Raw genomic sequence first — 19,390 nt, forward strand, 5'->3', positions numbered from 1 at the left:
CCATGCCTGCCTGTTATCCCGGTGATTTCTTGACTTCCTACTTTAGCATTCCAATCCCCTATGATGAAGAGGACATCTTTTTTTGGTGTTAGTTCTAGAAGTTGTAGGTCTTCATAGAACCGATCAACCTCAGCTTCTTCGGCATCAGTGGTTGGGGCATGGACTTGAATTACTGTGATGTTGAATGGTTTGCCTTGGATTCGTACTGAGATCATTCTATCATTTTTAAGATTGTACCCCAGTACTGCTTTTCCCACCCTTTTGTTGACTATGAGTGCTACTCCATTTCTTCTAAGGGATTCTTGCCCACAATAGTAGATATGATGGTCACCTGAATTAAATTCGCCCATGCCTGTCCATTTTAGTTCACTGATTCCCAAGATGTCGATGTTCAATCTTGCCATCTCATGTTTGACCACCTCCAGCTTACCTTGATTCATTGATCTGACATTCCAGGTTCCTAAACAATATTGTTCTTTACAGCATCGGATTTTCTTTTCACCACCAGACACATCCACAGCTGAGTGTCCTTTCGGCTTTGGCCCAGCCGCTTCACTCTTTCTGGTGCTACTTGGAAATACCCTCTGCTCTTCCCCAGTAGTATATTGGACACCTTCCGACCTGAGGGGCTCATCTTCCGGCGTCAACTCTTTTAGCCTTGTGATACGTTCCATGGGGTTTTCTTGGCAAGAATCCTGGAGTGGGTTGCCATTTCCTTCTCCAGTGGACCACGTTTTGTCAGAACTCTCTGCCATGACCTGTCCGTCTTGGGTGTCCCTGCACGGCATAGCTTATGGCTTCACTGAGTTACGCAAGCCCCTTCGCCACAACAAGGCAGTGATCCATGAAGGGGCAGGTTGGCATATCTATATCCAAAAAAGGAGATTCCTCTCTCCTTCCCCTGCCTTTCTGGTAAACATAAAATAGTAGAAAGACCACAAGCCAAACTATATTTTTAAGAAGGAATTTTTACTTTTCCCTTTTACTTAACAAAAACAATTACTGGGAAATTGATATATATTTTATAGCACTGGAACAACAGATATAACAAAAGTATCGAATAAACACATCCTTCTATCCCATTTTTATACAATCCCTAAGATGGAATTGGGCAGGAACTCACCTTGTGTGTTACACATCCAAACTATACACTACATTAATTACAGGGTTAGTAACCACATCAGAGGATTTAAAACATTTAATCTTTTGAAGTGTGGAGAGTGGTCTGATTTTTATTGGGATCACAGTGCATAGGGACAAAGTTTTAATCCTTCCCTCCCTGGCCGCAATCCTGACAAAAATAATGGGCCCTGTGCTGTGGTTAGCCTCAGAAGATAGCTCCCAGCGATGCAATCCCATTGATGCTGATGGGAGCTTTTTTCCTAAGGTTAACTGCAGGGCGTGGGGAGGGGGATTTTCATTCTTATTTATGGGGTTCAGCATGGGCTTCTGCTGCACCCCCTATGATTGTTCTTCCTTCTGACAGAGATAAAAGCAAATCTCAACAACCACTCCACTCTAAAGAAGGATTGCCTCCCTTATCTGTTCCTACAAGAGTCCTCCTTTTTACTATAAAAAGTTCAGTAATTTCCCATGGCTTCTAGATGACTCTGTCATTGCAATTTTCTTGTTTATGTGCCTCAGACCCACTCTCTCTCCAACAGAACAGTTGTTTAACAAGATGTTTAGAGGACTTGCATATCAACTTGTATCTGCTCAAATCTGGGCTGACTCCACTGCAGTTATTCAGCTACCCTCAAAGCATAAGCAAAGTACAAACTCAAAAATATACTTCAGACATAGTAAAATTTAAGATAATATAAATCGAACAGTGAGACATTTCACCACAGCGATTATTATTTAATACTAGCAAAACAGCTGATCATTATTTAATACTAGCAAAACAGTTGATCATTATTTAATACTAGCAAAATAGCTGTTACTATGATGGGTGGCAGAAATATAGAAAATGGTTTATAACTACAAGATGTATAATAATTCATTATAATATTGATATAAAACATTATTATATTTTATTAGCTTGTGCATTTCAGGGAGGTTTGGAAGGATGCAATGTGTCTTTGTGCTCCTCCACAGGAACCCCCTGAGTAGAGGCTCCCACCAGTATTAGAAGAACACTTGGCCCCTACTGCAACAGTATCCCTGAATGCAGCGCTTTGGTTTTAAAAACGGCACTTGATCCCATAACCTTGAGTGCAATACAGCATTTTATGATTTCTTATGTGTTATCCCAGCATTAAAAAAAATCCCCAATCAAACAGAACTATTTAGGAATGGCCACTAATGCTAGAGGCAGTTAATGCTCTGTCATGCATATATGTATAGCACATTACTAAAAGCCAACTTCCTTGACTTTATTGTGATTTACTTATTTCAGCTTTGATGCTGTAACTTGCTTTCCTTCCCCACTGACACATTGGAAAGTTCACTTAAGTTAAAGCCAAGGAAGCACACAGGCTCTCCTAATGTCAACAAGCATCCAAACCTGACAGGCATTAATAACAGTCACAGCACACCGCAGCTAGCAAAAACAGATTTACAACAGTTCCTATGACTGACAAATGGGGCAACTCTGCTAATCTACTTGTCATTTGTGACCTCTGATACATACTGGTGAACGTGTTTTCTTCATCCTTGATGGACAGTCTATACCACAGATACAGTATACTATATACTGATGGCTCCCAGCTGGTTGAAATGTCTTCAGGATGCTGCATAAATGAAGTTAGCCTAGTCCTGCCACTGCCACACACCATCTCCAATGGCATACTGCTGCAATGCCATGTTTGGGAATTTACAGGTGTTGGTATCCATGGTGATCACAACAAATGCAGTGCCATTAAGATATTTTGAAAGCTAAAGAAGTATCTGACTCCTTTATAAAGACTTGTGTGCCAGCAGTGACTGAGGTAGTTACATTCCCTGTTTTATGTACAGGTAGTTCCTCTCCAGGATGGAGTATACAAACAGTATAATTTTCAGATCAGTTATTAATAGCACAATCCTATACTCCAACTACACTAGCTGGAGCATTTCATGATTTGGCCTAAGTCCCCTGTACCAGTGTGTCTTGGAAATATACTATCACTGGGGGCTCTACGCTAGCAGATCTCCAGGAATATGCTAGAATATCCCTGCCACTGACACAGCTCCCCCAATGGAGGAGCTGAAAATAGGTGAAGCTGGGTGCATGCCATGGGAGGAGAAAGCTTAGCTGAAATCCTAAACTCCCTCAGACCCTGAGCCTGGCATAACTTTATACCAGCAAAGAAGGCAGTGTAAGTTAAAACACTCCCACTGAACTCAATGGAGAGACAAAACCCACTAGCCCTCCACTTCCTCACACACCACAATGAAACATTCCAGCTAACTCCACACCCAATCACAGCAGGAATCCCTGACAAGGAAGCTCGTAATCAGATGATAAGCACACAGCAAGGGGCTATCCTACTCTGGCCTCTTGTTGTGCTCATGGCATACAAGGGGCAACTTTGGTGATGTGAACCATGGTGTAAAAGCACTTTGTACAAACATCTCAGCCTCAGAACAAATATAAGAAAAGCAGATGGGTAAACATAAGGGAACATAAGAACGTAAGAAGAGCCCTGCTGGATCAGACCAAGTGTCCATCTAGTCCAGCATTCTGTTCACACAGTGGCGAACCAGCTGTCGACTGGGAACCCACAAGCAGGGCATGAGCGCAACAGCACCTTCCCACCCATGTTCCCCAGCAACTGGTGCACATGGGCTCACTGCCTCTGGTACTGGAAGCGCTGTGGCTCAGCAGTAGAGCACATGCTTTGCATGCAGATGATCCCAGGTTCAATCCCTAGCATCTTCAGGTAGCGCTAGGAAAAAATCCTACCTGAAACCCTGGAGAGGTGCCAGTCAGTGTCGACAATACTGGACTAGATGGACCAATGGTCTGGTTCAGCAGAAGGCAGCTATGTTGCTAACATTTGCCTTCTCAGAAGACTTACAGGTCCTCTACCTCAAGATTCCAAACACCCCACAAGAACCTCTACTGCACTACCCCAACTGGGGATGCAAGTCCAACAGACCCAACATAGGTAAGCAAGGGATGAGGGGATACCATGCTTTAAAATATGGCTACCGTACATGTCTCCCCCACTCCTTGCAGTATTGTCAACTGTGCATGGAAAGAGACTATACCGGCTTACCAATATTTCCTCCCTTGACAGTCAGTGTCACCATCTCCCACATGGGAGAGATATCCTCTGTGCAGATCGGGGGTGGGAGGACTGTTGGCTATAAACCTTCACATGCAGGTATTTCTTCTGCTAGTAAATGCCAGGACCTACTCTAACCATTGCTACTGCTAGCCAAACACTCACTGCACACGGAATTCCTCTGCAATTCCCAAGAGGGGGAGGACTGAGCATTCTCTCAGACACTACTCTTTCTCCACTGCAAGAGCACCTAGGTGTCAGTACTCCTTCAATCCCTCCATCACAAACACCTATTGAGCATCCTAGGCAGAGTCTGTGTTGCAACTGCTGACCATTACTCATTTCTCTCTCTCTCAGCTCTCCACAGGCAGCCCTCCAACAGGTGTAGGGGTAAGGTTGAAAGCTGAATCTGCGTGGGGACATTTTTATCTTGCACATGTGCATTTGCCCTACATTAAAAAAAAATAACAACAGGCTGAATCTACACATAGCACTTATACCGTTATCATACCATTACCATAACTATTGGTGCCCATTGGTGTCATGTGTACCAATAGTTATGATAATGGTATAACTGCTGTGTGTAGATTCAGCCACACAATCATTTTTCTCATGATTCCTTGCCCCCTTTAAGCCCCCTGCTGTGCTTATATGGTTATATGGTTTCCCATCTCTAGTGCCACTACCATATGAGGTACATGGGAAAAGGGCCCAGCTCGGTGATGGCACTCCTACTGTGGAATGCCCTCCCCTGAGAGATTCACTTGGCACCAACCTTAATCTCATTTTGGCACCAGGCAAAGAACTTTTTATTTTCTCAGGCCTTGTAATTTGTTGTTAATTGCTTTTGTGTTTGATTTATTCTTATAGAATCATAGAATAGTAGGGTTGGAAGGGGCCTACAAGGCCATCGAATCCAACCCCCTGCTCAGTGCAGGAATCCAAGTCAGAGCATCCCTGACAGATGGCTGTCCAGCCTCGTCTTGAACGCCTCCAGTGTGGGAGAGCCCACTACCTCCCTAGGTAATAGGTTCCATTGTTGTATTGCTCTAACAGTCAGGAAGTTTTTCCTAATGTTCAGCTGGAATCTGGCTTCCTGTAACTTGAGCCCATTCTTCCGTGTCCTGCACTCTGAGATGATCAAGAAGAGATCCTGGCCTTCCTCTCTGTGACAACTTTTCAAGTACTTGAACAGCACTATCATCTCTCCCCTCAGTCTTCTCTTCTCAAGGCTAAGCATGCCCAGTTCTTTCAGTCTCTCCTCATAGGGCCTTGTTTCCAGTCCCCTGATCATCTTTGTTGCCCTCCTCTGTACCCTCTCCAGTTTGTCTGCATCCTTCTTAAAGTGTGGTGCCCAGAACTGGACACAGTTCTCCAGATGAGGCCGAACCAGTGCTGAGTAGAGGGGAACTAGTACTTCCCAGGATTTGGAAGCTATGCTTCTATTAATGCAGCCCGAAGTAGCATTTGCTTTTTTTGCAGCCACATCACAATGTTGGCTGATATTCAGCTTGTGATCTACAACAATTCCAAGATCCTTCTCGCTTGTAGTGTTGTTGAGCCACGTATCCCCCATCTTGTAACTGTGCATTTGGTTTCTTTTTCCTAGGTGCAGAACTTGGCCTTTATCCCTATTAAATGTCATTCTGTTGTTTTCTGCCCAGTGCTCCAGTCTATCCAGATCACTTTGAATTTTGTTTCTGTCTTCCAGCGTATTAGCTATCCCGCCCAATTCTGTGTCATCTGCAAATCTGATCAGCATTTCCTGCACCTCCTCCCCCATGTCATTAATAAAAATGTGGAAGAACACTGGGCCCAGGACTGAGCCCTGCAGTACCCCACTCGTTACCTCTCCCCAGTTTGAGAAGGTCCCATTGATAAGCACCCTTTGAGTCCGATTCTGTAGCCAAATGTGGATCCACCAGATCGTTGTTTCATCTAGCCCACTTTGAGCTAGTTTGCTCATCAGGATATCATGGGGCACTTTGTCGAAAGCTTTGCTGAAGTTGAGGTATATTATGTCCACAGTATTCCCACGGTCCACAAGGGAGGTCACTTGATCAAAAAATGAGACCAGATTCATCTGGCAGGACTTGTTCTTGACAAATCCATGCTGGCTTCGCGTAATCACTGCATTGTTTTCAAGGTGCTTACAGATGGATTGCTTTATCATCTGCTCCAGAATTTTCCCAGGGATTGATGTCAGACTGACTGGTCTGTAGTTCCCAAGTTCCTCCTTTTTACCCTTTTTGAAGATAGGGACAACATTAGCCCTCCTCCAGTCATCTGGCACTTCCCCCATCCTCCATGATTGCTCAAAGAGAATAGACAGCGGTTCTGAGAATTCTTCTGCCAGTTCCTTTATTACTCTAGGATGCAATTCATCTGGCCCTGGAGATTTGAATTCATTCAAAGTAATTAGGTGTTCCTTGACCATATGCCTATCAATCTCAAGCTGCAATCCTGCCCCTTCAGCCTGTACTTCGCCTTTGCCAGGGGGGTCATAGACCCTCTTTTGGGAGAAGACTGAGCCAAAGTAGGAATTGAGCACCTCTGCCTTTTCTTTGTCATCTGTTATCGTTTTGCCATCCTTATTTAATAGCTGAACAACCATTTCGTTCCTCTGTCTTTTACTATGTACGTAGCTGAAGAAAGCCGTTTTGTTGTTTTTAGCATCCCTCGCTAACCTCAGCTCATTCTCAGCTTCAGCCTTCCTGACACCATCCCTGAAATTCTGTGCTATCTGCTTGTACTCTTCCTTTGTTACTTGGCCTTCTTTCCACTTTCTATATGTGTCCTTTTTTGTTTTCAGATCATCCCTAAGCTTTTTGTGAAGCCACATTGGCTTCTTCTGTTGTCTTCCACCTTTGCTTCTTGTTGGAATTGTTTGTAATTGTGCCTTGAGAATTTCCTTTTTTAAAAGCTCCCACCCATGACTGCTGAGTGCTTTTATATTGCTCTTCTATATTATGGTGTTTTAATGTTTTTGCTTTATTGTTTAAGCTTGGAACCTGTATAAACCCCATAAAAATAAAGAAATAAACCCATGCAGACAGGTGAGGCCTTCAGCAAGGCTACCAGCAGTGACCAGTGTGGTTCCAGCTGTTCCTCTGTGGGGCTGCCAACCTTCTTGTTCTAGGCTGGGCTCCTACATCTTTCAAGCTCCTCAACAGACAGTTATGTAACAAGTGCTACTATTTCTCATGCAAATTTCAAAGGCACAGGAGCCCTGTGGGGACAAGAAGGTTAGCAGCCCTACTCATCTGTCTTGCTTCACCAAAACATTTATTCTCTGAAGCTGTTCAATAAAAGTTTTCACCTTATCACAGCTACTGTTTCTTTGTTACTGAGGTTGGTCAGTAGGAATCTCTTCTCTTCACCCCAGTTCTTTTTCACTTCAGCTGACTGCAGGAACAGAAGAGGGCCCAGGGCTGTGTTTGCAACCTTTCCACTATTTGGCCACATGAGCTCCAGTAAGGGTAAGGGCAGGCTCAACATTTTATAAACTTCCTGGTTACGACTGATTTGATACAGTCAGCTGGCATGAGCTGGAGGGGGATACAGATAATGAGGTCCACTGGGGCAATAACCAATAGGCACAGGTAATCAAAAAACAGTCATGGGGAAAGGTGTGGCTAGATGGGAGGGCAACACATAAGCCAATGTGAATCACATGAGACCCATATAGTGCTTCTCATGTAGTGGATTGGCTCCCACCCTGCGTTCTTTCTGGTGTGATGTCATGAGGGTGTGTTCCTATCACTATGTGCGTATTGGTCCCTTCTGTGCTTACCTGATTCAGAAAGTGTTGCTGAAATATCGCTTTATGATGGGTGAAAGTCAGTGTTGTTGCCATGGATGTTGCAGAAGTAGTTGGGGTGGCATTACGACATTGTGTGGTTTGATGTGCTATTTCCTTCTCAGCTTGGCAGCTCAGAGACCCTAGGACCCCAACTAAGCTATGATGATGTTAAACCACTGCAATCTGTCTGCCAGGAAGGCAGACCAACTGGATTGGCAGAGTTTTAACATTTTAATATAAAGGTGGCAGAATTTTAACATTTTAATACAAAAAGGTTTTAGGAAATTTTATAATATAGAAATAGGGTGTTATCTGTAAGACAGTATTTCTAATGTTAATGTTTGGTTTGATTTATAGCTCCTGAAGAAGGAAGCATTCCGAAACGCATTGAACACAAATTTTATTTTCTCAAGCACCGGAGCCTGTCTCCTCCTTTTTCACCGTTATTCACAGTGCTCTTTCCCTCTTCACTTCTGCCAGATTGCCCTTCCTGACATCAAGATCAATTTCTGTGTCCCCAAATCTTTGTTCTAGTTTTTAAAATTGGAAAGTTTAGATGGGAAGTTCAAGTACCTTCAAGTACAACAGAGGTACTGTGGACAAATCATTCTAGTACAGCTAATATGTCAGAGGAAATTAGCCAGTTATTTTTTTCTCAAGTAATAATAGCTAATGTGCCTCATTGTCCCTTTGTTTGGCTTAGTTATAAGGATGAATGGAATAAATTATTTCAAAGAAATATAGAAATTACATGACAGGGGAGAAAAGGAAAGAAACAAACAAGGTATGGGGGAGATAGTCTCATTTATGATTTTACAATGTGAGTAAATTAACTTTTCTTCTGCTGCCAGGAGCAGGTTATTAAATTAGGCCCAATGTGCAAAATGGGCAAATTTTCTTTTCTAAACTGTATAATAAATGCATTGACAAATATTGCATGCAAAAATTAAGGAAATAATAAGCCTTTGCAGAGATAAAATAGTAGATAGGTTTGTTCATTTGCATGCGCTGGTGAAATAGTTCAGAAAGTAAAGCTCATTAATACATACTAGAAAATTTATCTAGAAAGTATGTTAGATAATGAAAGCAGATGAATAATCACCCAAACCATTCTGACAAATATAAATGTTACAAATGCACCTTATTTGTCTCAGATACTTACAGGTGAAAAGATTAGATAACAAATTTCTAGCAGCTATGTTTTTCTATATTGAGCCTCTTTTCCTGATACATTAATATATGGCGTTTGTTTTAACCATCACCTTATATTGATATAGTCTGTTTTGCTCTATGATAAATTAGGTGTGGGAACCTCCAGAAGAGTGTACCTTTTTCTCTCTGCATCAGGAACATTGAATATAATGTGGATTGATGTAACTGTGTAAACTGAGCTACCATATGGGAATCCTGCCTTGTAGGAGACGGCTGCTTTATCCCATGATTCTATGAAAACAGAGTGTTCTCTTCATTGCTGGATTGCCTGCCATGTTGTACTATTATGCAAAGCATCCCTTAAAGTTTTACCAGGTTGTCAGTCAGATACCAACTGGTAATTATGGTGTTCTTTATCAAAAGCCACATTGGATCATGTCCTCTTGCAGGGTGGGATGAATGTGGAGAAAAGCCTATTCTACGAATCCGTCCTTATCATTGTGGTGAGCATCCTACTAACACCGGCCCTGAAAATCTGCTTAACAAGTTGTCAAGTGTGGCAGGAGTTTCTTCAAAGAAGAAAATTCACACCCCTTTTCTTCCTTATGTCCTGTCTATCAAATTGCTCCTATAGTAAGGTGCTAGGAGCTTATATGGATAACATTACTTGTTCTATTTGCACAGAGCTTGTCCAACAGGCAGTGTCTCTACCCATCTAACTGCGAGAAAGTCTACTCTGATTGGATGGGGTCAAGAACCCTATGGTACTGATTGGTTTACCAACCAACCAACTCCCCCCACCCCGCCCCCAGAAAATCCCTCTGTGCAATACATACAATAGCTCAAACTGGGATCACCTTCCCCTGAAAATATTCTGATGATTGGAATTCCAACAGCAATGCCATGGAACATTGAGTATGACAGTTTCTTAGCTTCCTAGTACAGCATTTTTGACAGAACATATCATTTCCTTTTATGCTGTATTATTTGAATCCTCTTGTTTCCTTCTATTTTCTTTAGTAAAAGAAACCCTTTATTTTGAAAATCTGGGTTTTGGCTAGTGAACTAGCAAACTCAGGAGTGCTGCTTCTCAAGAGCATAACCTTCTTGACCATGCTACATGTTTGTGGGATAAGAGAGCATGAAACACAAAGATAACGCCTCTAGCCAACAGTGATTGGAAAGGCTGAATTTTCACCTGTAGAGTTCGCTCCATATAATATCATACATTTCACCCTGAAAAGCTTCTCCTAGCTGCAGAAACATCAGTATAAATGAGTGGTGGTGGTGCCTAGCAGTTAGAAATAAAAGGAAAGAGTCCTTCTGGATTAGAACTTGAGTCAAAGTTGATCCAGACCTGCCACACAGAGGCTATGAAGCTGGTTTTCCTAGTCTAAGACCTGGTTCACAATAACAAAGCATGGTTTAATTAACCATAGCTTGTTGAATCGTGGGTTGCCATTATATGTGAACCCAGAACTATGGGTTAACTATGAGTTATTAACCACAAACAACCCATGAAGAGAACCAATGTTTGTTGTTGGGTTGTGAAATGTGGGTTGTTGTTACATGTGAACCCAGAATCTTGGGTTGTTCATGGATTGTTTCACCAGGCTACAGAAGAAGTGGGGAAGTGCGGTCAAAAAACCCAGCCTCTTTACATGCCAGTACTGCAGTGCCACAAAGACAATTGGAATACAGGCAAAGAGTAGGCAAAGAATGAGGGAAATAAACCCAGAGACTGAGAAAACAAACCTGTTTTTTCTAATTGTCTGCTAGACAAACCTGGGTAAGGCAACAAACCATGGTTTAAATTAACCATAGGTTAGAATTACATGCAAATGGAGAGCTTGAAGGCAGTTTGGTTTTTGGCTGGAAAGTTAAAAGGTCTGGTAAGCGGGGGGATGATTTCAGGATTAATGTCTGGATTTTGAGGAATTAGATTATACTGATGTAAATCTAGTACCACTTGCCTCTTTACTTCCTGTATTGCCCCTGCACTAGGCCTCTTAATTTAGAGGTGCCAAGATAGTGATAAATCAGATCCAGGTTTACTTACAAGGAGTACTTTACTGAGTACCATCAGCACACAGGCGTACCCAATGGTTGGATCAGACAGCTTCTCTGAACCCAGAGCCATGGGGTAAAATGGGTTTTATACCATACATGTTAGCAGTGAGGCAACATGACAGCAGCAAGCATTAATTAGCATTCATCTACAACTTTCCCAGCACAGACACCTGCAGCTTTAAGGCAAACAAGCTTCACTTCCCAGGCACATCCTGATAAGACACTCCAGCTCTGTTAGCATGGAATGTGCTGAGGCCGCATTATCGACCTTTGACCTATCCTGGTAAATCAAGAGGCCTGTTAGGGAAAACAGTGGCTAACCGGACCAAAGCCAGACAGCATTATGGATCATCTAAGCCCCTCTAAAACTACTGATAGCTTGGTTCAGGCCCGAGGTCTTACACTTCCTCCTATGTTCCTGTAATACGTATTCAACCTGTATAAAAACATATTACAAATATACCATAAATGTTCCCTGCTCTCTCTGCAAAGGAAGCTGAAATTTGTAGGTCTACTTGGAATTTCCCCTTTACCCAGGAAGAAGACTGTATGAACTAGGCTGCTCAGAACTTTGCGCCACTGTAAAACAGTTCACACGCAGAAGAACATGCACTTAAGAATGGATATAAAAAGAAGTAGGAGCATCATGTATTGCTACAGCTCCTATTCCTTCACCTGTGGTTCCTGTGTGAATGGATGTGGATTAAAATCCTCATCTCCTGAACAAAAACAGGCATGTATTCCTGTAAGGGATATTCAGGAGGTTACATCTTATATTTGTACTCTTCATAATTCTTTACACATAGAGAAGTATCCACTCCCACCAGGGAAGGTCAATGTCAGTAAAGCAATGCCAATCTTCTCCTCTGCTTACTCAGGAAGTGGTCTTCTTTATGGGTTTCAGAGATATCCTTGGAAGGGTTGGAATGGGCTCTTCCCTGGTGAAGTTCACATTAAGAAATGTCTTGATCTTTTCTCAAGAGGACTCTGTTCTCCTGTTCCCTCTCACCACCACTCCTCAATAAGAACAGTACACAGATTAATGAGTACTGAGGGCTTTTTAAACTGAAAGAATTATTTGCCAGAGAGAGCTAATGCCTTTGAGCTTCCAGAGTAACAGTTAAACATGATGTTAACTAGTGTGTTCTAGGACAAAGGAGTGGGACTACTAGCTGACTGACTGGAGCCTTCTAACTATGTTTTAAAAAAATCTTCTTCCTGAATTTGTTGGAATAGCAAGTGGTCTTTATCATGGTGCTCTTCAATTCCACTTGAATTGTATCTCTAAAGTTAACAAATAGTTACCTGTCTATTAATGGGAAGTTTTGAAATCCACGGTCTTTCATAACTACGCACAGCAGAGATGGATGATATACTTGTCTGCCTCAGTTCTTGTCTGGTGTGTTGTTCTCGCTTCTTCTCAGACTGCTCTTTAGTCTGCTCTTGCTTTCTCAGGCAAGCCTAAGAAACAAATCTGTTTCACGCATCTGTCTGAAATAAGGTGTCTTGATGTAGGAGCTTGCATTCAAGCAAAAAGATACCCAGTGAAGTTGACCTCAACCCGCAGTCCCAGCCCTCAATGCTCTGTGCTCATGTTTTTCATGGGAAAATCACCACGGTGAATGAACCTTCCTACCTGATACTCTGAATCCATCTTGTGTTGCATCTCTCTCAGGTACTGAGCATCACTGATAAACTTCTGTCTTTCTTTTGCTTCGTACATGGCAATACTTCAGGAAAACCTGTATATACATATATATATACATAAATATGTATACATAAAACGATTGTCATAAGACAGATGCTGATCCTAGGGAATTCTCTCTCCTTTTCCTTTAGATTCAACATCAGACTACGATGGGCTACAAAAACAACTCCAAAACCAGTAAGCCAATATTAACTACTTTAAGCTTTGGAAACCTGCCACCAGATTCCTATTTAAAACAGAAAGGAAGCCGAAAGGGAAATATAGCACATCTTGACAGGGTATCTAGTGATATTTTCAGGCTTAGGGAAATGGGGCAAATCAAAACTGATTTAAAAGAAAATGGGCTAGCAGCTTTCATATATATTTAATAAAGCAAAGAAAGCATGTGGATATTATTCCTTTATTCCGAAGTGGTAATTTTATTTGTTGCAAGAAGTTCCAGTTCCAGAATTCAGGTCACTCCAAGGATTCAGCTCGGATCTATACATCCAAAAGTTACACCTTGATGCCAAAAGATTCGACACAACCAAAAGGCTGGTCCCGGGGCAAGTATCAAAAACTTCCCTCCCTTCTGCCTCCTTGGTTATTCCTTATCATTTTAAGTAAGTCCATACTTCAGGGGTGGGTACCCTCACAAATCCAATGGTTTCCAGTGACAATAATAACCTGATCCCCAATGGAATCAGTTCACATGCTGTTGTCAGGTTAACTATGCCCCACAACTTTATTTTCCTAAATAATATTACAAGTCCAAGATTATAAGTCTTGACAAACCATCAAGATAGACAGAGGATTTCTTGATTATGGGAAGCTAATTTATGTTTCACAGATACCTCTCAAGTCCCCTACAAATCATCTCAGACAAAAGGAGAGTTGGTCAATAATATGAATCCATGTTCCTCACTGTGTCTCTCTGAAAAGAGCAAGATTTTTAAAAAATTGACTCAAAGCAACAGGGACAAACCTGAATTCCTATAATTAGAAGTATTTTTTCCATATACAGAAAAATTAATCATCTTAATATTCCTATATCATGACACAGATACATTAGATATAATAAAATACATCGATAGTATAATTTATGGCACTAACATTAACATATAACTAATTATTTATGTAAATTGAATGGTGTCAAATACTTAATAGATAGTTTGTCCTCACAGCAAACGAAAGGCAGGTTAAGTTGAGCAAGAGAAAGCCATATGGGGATGGAACTGAGTAGGAAGAGAGAAGAGTTGAGGCAGTCCCAAAACCTGGGACTGTTTTGCTGAAGGCTGTGCATTTCCTGTCTCCCTCAAGTAACAAAGCTCAGTGCGCCGCCAGAGGGCTCTTGTCCTCTGGCTCTTTACATGTGGGGCAGAGCCTATGGCCACTAAGATCGTCAGGTCCAAAAAGGGGATAAGAATTGTAGTTTTGATTAATGCAGTTCATCATGAGGCCTGAGGGCAGTATCCAATGCTGCCTGTGTGTTGGCAGGATCTGTAGCAGGATCACTGGGGGAGGGTCTCCCCCACCCCCAATTATCTCGGAAATCCTGATATAGATCACTTTTTCCTCACTGCTGCTTTTAGTGAGGAAAGAGAAATCTGTATCAGGATCATTGCACAAGGGGGTGGAGAACTTCATTGATCCCTTTCCTCCCAGGTAACAGACTTAAAGACAAGTATAAGATTGTCATTGGAAGGGTTGCATTTAAGACTGTTCACTTTTGAAATGAAATATATTCCCTCCTTGATGATACTAAGGAAAAGTTATTTAATTCAAAACGGATGGTTCCTTTTCAATATTTTGAAAATGTAAAAGAAGGTCTCTCTGCTTAAAAAAAGACAGGGATCAATGGAGCCTGTGTAGTGAGAATGTCATTCCTCAAGAGGAGCCTCTAGTGACCCCATGAAGGGATAAAGCAGTTACTCCAAACAAACTGAATTTAAACATGCATCCACCAGAAACTCAGTACATAAATCTTTTAGAGACTAGTGTATTAGATGCCCAAGAATTGTTACAACCAGAGGAAGAAGAATTAAGATTCTCCTGTGTTGCTCTTCCAGGGAAGGAATAACAAAATATTACAGATAAGCTAATCAAGCTAGAAAACAAAGTTAAATATATAGGGCAGCAACATCAAAACACAAGGAGGCCTGACTATGCAACAAAACCCACAAACTCTCTCACCTAAATGTGTGATTAAAAACAAAAATACCACAGAGCTGTTTAAATGAATTGATTCAGAGTCACAAGTGCCTCCTTCTCAGAACTATGGATCAGCAAAATCTAAAACAGATGATGAAAATTCAAGTAAGTGACTAAGGGAGCAATCCTATGACCCCTAGACAGTGTGTAGGGAGCAATAGGATACTTCAGATTCATGGATCCAAGACTGGGGACAGCGGTCCAACCTCCAACCCAGGAATCTGCGCTCCCTGCCTCCTCCCCCTTGCAACTGGTGCAGAGAGAACTACGCCATCTGCCTCTCCAAGGCCACAAAAGCGACCTTGAGATGTGATAAAGGGAGCATTCCTGTGGGTGGGGAGGGGACTGGTGAGGCCTGCTTACACGATATCCTGAGGCCTCGCCAGCCTCCTTCCCTTTCCCTCTGAGACAGCTAGATGGGAGAAAAAGCCCACCTAGATGAAATGCAGAGCAGGAAGCATAGCAGAGGTGAGCCTCCTGCTCTGCATTGGATACTTGTAAACTCTGAGTTTGGAGGCTTACAAGCATCGAGGGGACAACCCTATGCGTGTTTTGACAGAAAAAAGTCATACAACTCCCAGCATGCCCCAGCCAGCCACATTTGGAGTTGTAGGACTTTTTTCTATCAAAACATGCACAGGATTGCACCCTTAGGTATCGAAAACAAAGAGTCTTGCGGCATCATAAAGGCTAAAATTGATTCTGTTATCAAATTGGTACATATTCTAAACCTTTGTTCTGGACTGGCAAATGGTCCCAGATCTAAGACTCATTACACAAACCTATAATACAGCATCAAGATACAGTGTCTTCTTTGCCTGGATTTCTTCTGGTCCACACGACCATTGAAACATTCTAGGAAATATGTCTGTGTTATTCACTTAGAAAGCTTTTAAGATATTTTAGATACCAGTGATTTAGAGACTCACAAGCTTCCTGCTGAAAATCCTCCAAATGTGCTCAGTGTGGGCAGACGGTCTATAAGAGAAATGGATGTATCAGTTTGCCACACTGTGTACACTGAAGCTTGCATATTATTTTCCTCCAATGCTGTGCAGCAGTGGCACAATCCTCAGCACTTAAAGTTATAGTAGACTATGACCCGGTCCACATGTAACAGCAGCAAATTGTGGGTGAAATTGTGGCAAGCTGCTGCTGCTTTGCATAATCAACCTCCAAACGGCCTGATCACAGGTTGTTGAGTAATGTGCAAACTCAGACACTATGGGTTATTCATGGGTTAAATAACCTGAAGTTAACCTATGATTAGTTCTTAGGGTAAGAACCTGGATATGATCCTGATTCTTCTAACTCCTAATGTTGCAATTTAGAGGACGTTTTGGAGTTAATCATTGTATTCAGACAAGCTATTGCATCTTTTTGAAAATCCCCAAAGTCTCCTCCAATCTAACTGGCATAAGCATATTTGAGCAGTTGCTTTTTTGACCAAACTTACATGATCTAAAAGAGCTAGAAAAGAATACTAACTAGATAAACTTATCAAAAAATCATGTTTATTTATAAATATCTGGACAATTACATTTCATGGTGTACAAGAACATGCATTAACCTACAGAATCTTTCTTTGTATACATTGTGACCTGATTCACACGTAACAACAGCTCATCAGTTTAAAAAATGATGAATTGCTGTGCATGAATGGCCAAGAGAAGGTATGCTGCCTGCACTGCACCCGCCTCTTCCATTTTTACTCCACAACCAACTCCTTCATAGGCTGTGGAGCATGATGTCCAAACCCTGGATTGTTTAGGGGCTAAACAATCCAGCAGTTAACCCTTGGTCTGTTGTTGGGTTAACAGTTGGGTTGTTTAGCCCCTAAACAACCCAGTGGCCAGGGTTTGGATGTCACACTCCACAACCTAAAAAGGAGCAGATCGTGGGTTGTGGAGTAAAAGCTGAAGAGGCAGGTGCGCTGCAGGCTCTCTCCAGCTTGTGCATGGCAACCCATTGGTTTTTAAACTGATGGGTTGTCATTACTTGCAAACAGAGTCTCTGCATATCTATGTTACGTCATTTTTATATAAAATATGTTTTGTTCTGTACTTTTGTAATACATTAAAAAGTCCTTCAGGGAAGTGTCTACTAATCATGATAATTAGGATGCTGAAGAAATGAATACCAAAATACAGTACTGTACAAGACTGTATAGACCATAATTTACCATCTTCATCCAATGGAGTTCTCTGGTCTAAACCTGAAGGTGTAAGACAGCATTTCTCAGCTATGAGCTGAGACCCACCAGTAGATCTCATCCCACTTCTCAGTGCTGCAGACTGCCCCGTGCCATGGCTGCACCATGCGTGCTGCATAGGCAGGCATGGTAGCAGGAGATGGTTAGACAGCAAGGCTAACATTTTAATAACATTTTTTTAAAACAACAACTAGGAATTAAGAAGGGATGAGAGAGGGAACTGTTATAGGGGGAAGTGGTTGTAAAAGCAGGAGGGGGGAAGAAAGAAACTGATTGCGTGGGGATAGGTTACAAATTAAGCGTGAAAGGAGAAGGGGGAAGAAATGACAGGAAATGCATGAAGATACTTCAAGAAGTATGTGGAGATGGGGAGGAGAAAAATAATATAAATAAAATGTCCTCTCTGCTTAGAGCCTCTGGAGCAGCAAATTCTACCTGAAATTAGATGAGTCATGGTACCTCTAGAGCCAATGTCTGTACTATACTTGAGGAAAGCTGAACTACGGAACTGCCCGCTACAAGGAAACAGCAGGGATGAGGGAGACCTGGCTTGGCAGCAGCACATTTGAAAAGGACCTAGGTATCCTAGTGGATCACAAGCTGAATATGAACTACAGTGCGATGCAGCAGCTAAGAAAGCTAATGAAACCTTGGGCAGGATTACAGAAACAAAGTGTCCATGTTATGGGAAGTACTCATTCCGCGCTATACTTAAGATGGACACTGACAAGTTGGAGCATGTTCAGAGAAGAGTATCAGGATGGTGAGGGGTCTGGAAACCAAGCCCCATGAAGAACAGTTGAAAGAGCTGGGTATGTTTAGCCTCAAGAAGAGAAGAGTAAGTGGAGACATGGATGATGGTGTTCAAATATCTGAAAGGCTGTCAGGCAGAAGATGGTGCAGATTGTTCTCTGTTGCTCCCAAGGGAAGGACTAGAACCAATGGGTGGAAATTGCACAGAAGCAGATTTTGGCTAAAAATTAAGAGAAATTTCCTAGACATGGGAGCTGTTCAGCAGTGGAATAAACTGCCTCGGGAGGTGGCGGGTTCTCCATTACTGAAGATATTTAAGCAGAAGCTGGATGGCCATCTGTCAGGCACACTGCAGTGCACAAGTAAATAGCTGTGGCAAAGAATTTGTTTACAAAGAGGGATGATATCAATATAAAATGATATCACTAATTGCCAGCTGATTAAGCCAATCTCCACCTGCCACCATTTTGTCACTGGCTCTGACCCTGCAACACCATTTTGTGCTTGGTAGGTTTCAGTTATTTTTAGCTCTCTCAACTGGGCCCTGGGAACAGAAAGTTTGAGAATCCCTGTATAAGGTATCTGATTGTTACATGGTGTAATGATAATGTGTCAGGAGCAGCTGCTCCATCATTCACCTTCTCCACCAGCCAACCACAGGTAAAGAAAGCCCAAAGCTTCTTCACTGAGTGGACTGGGCTTCTGTCAGAACAATCTGCTTCCTTTACATGAGGATAGCTATGATCATGGCCCAAGGTCAGACTCCCCACACTAGGGGAATGAACCTATTGGCTCTGAACAGGCAAAGGAGCAGGGGAGGGAATTCTACTCAGCACTTAGGGATGGACAGATCTGTCGGTGTTCATTTCTGTCAGCTTATTTTTTCATTTCTCAATTTGTTCCATCCTCTTTATGCACCAGTCTGCAACTTTCTTTTTAAAAGATGTCTGTATGACAATTCCTATGAACTTTGCGTGCATTTCTCCTAATACATGCATTTTACCACAATATTGGCTAATATATACAACTCTTTGCCATTTCTCCTCTAATATATTGCTTTTATGCATTTTTCCCACTAATATACACATTTTCGTATACTTTTTTGTTGTTCAGATGACTGCATTGCAAAATTCTGAGAAGTGTAAATACCAAAGGATAACTGTATTCCAGTTCACATATTAATTCAGGAAGTATGAATTTGGTACGTTCTTATCCAAATGCGAGCTGCAGCCTTATTTGAGTCTCAGTTTAGGGTTATCCACTATTATTTATTTCATTTCATTTCTATACCG

The 19,390-nt window shown here is 42.0% G+C and overlaps 1 protein-coding gene across 9 annotated transcripts in view; it reads right to left on the reverse strand.

Moving 5' to 3' along the window:
• Positions 1–19,390, reverse strand: part of MARCHF10 (membrane associated ring-CH-type finger 10) — a 99,104-nt gene that overhangs the window by 58,994 nt on the left and 20,720 nt on the right. For 4 of the 9 annotated variants that reach the window (XR_014792219.1, XM_084857381.1, XM_084857379.1 and 1 more), the window contains exons 3-4: positions 12,872–12,977; positions 12,541–12,696 (exon numbers count right to left, since the gene is read on the reverse strand). Coding sequence is in view for 7 of the 9 variants with exons in the window: in XM_084857381.1 (XP_084713507.1) it covers positions 12,541–12,696; positions 12,872–12,958 (243 nt within the window). In the remaining 2 variants the exon portion in view is untranslated. Of the gene's footprint in view, positions 1–12,540; positions 12,727–12,871; positions 12,978–16,062; positions 16,112–19,390 lie in introns of all 9 variants that reach the window. The other 5 variants (XM_084857386.1, XM_084857382.1, XM_084857380.1 and 2 more) reach the window with 4 other exon arrangements.

Source organism: Heloderma suspectum, chromosome 5 (assembly GCF_057233095.1).
Source record: "Heloderma suspectum isolate Gila_16-S chromosome 5, 16-S_ref, whole genome shotgun sequence".
Classification (NCBI taxonomy): domain Eukaryota; kingdom Metazoa; phylum Chordata; class Lepidosauria; order Squamata; family Helodermatidae; genus Heloderma; species Heloderma suspectum.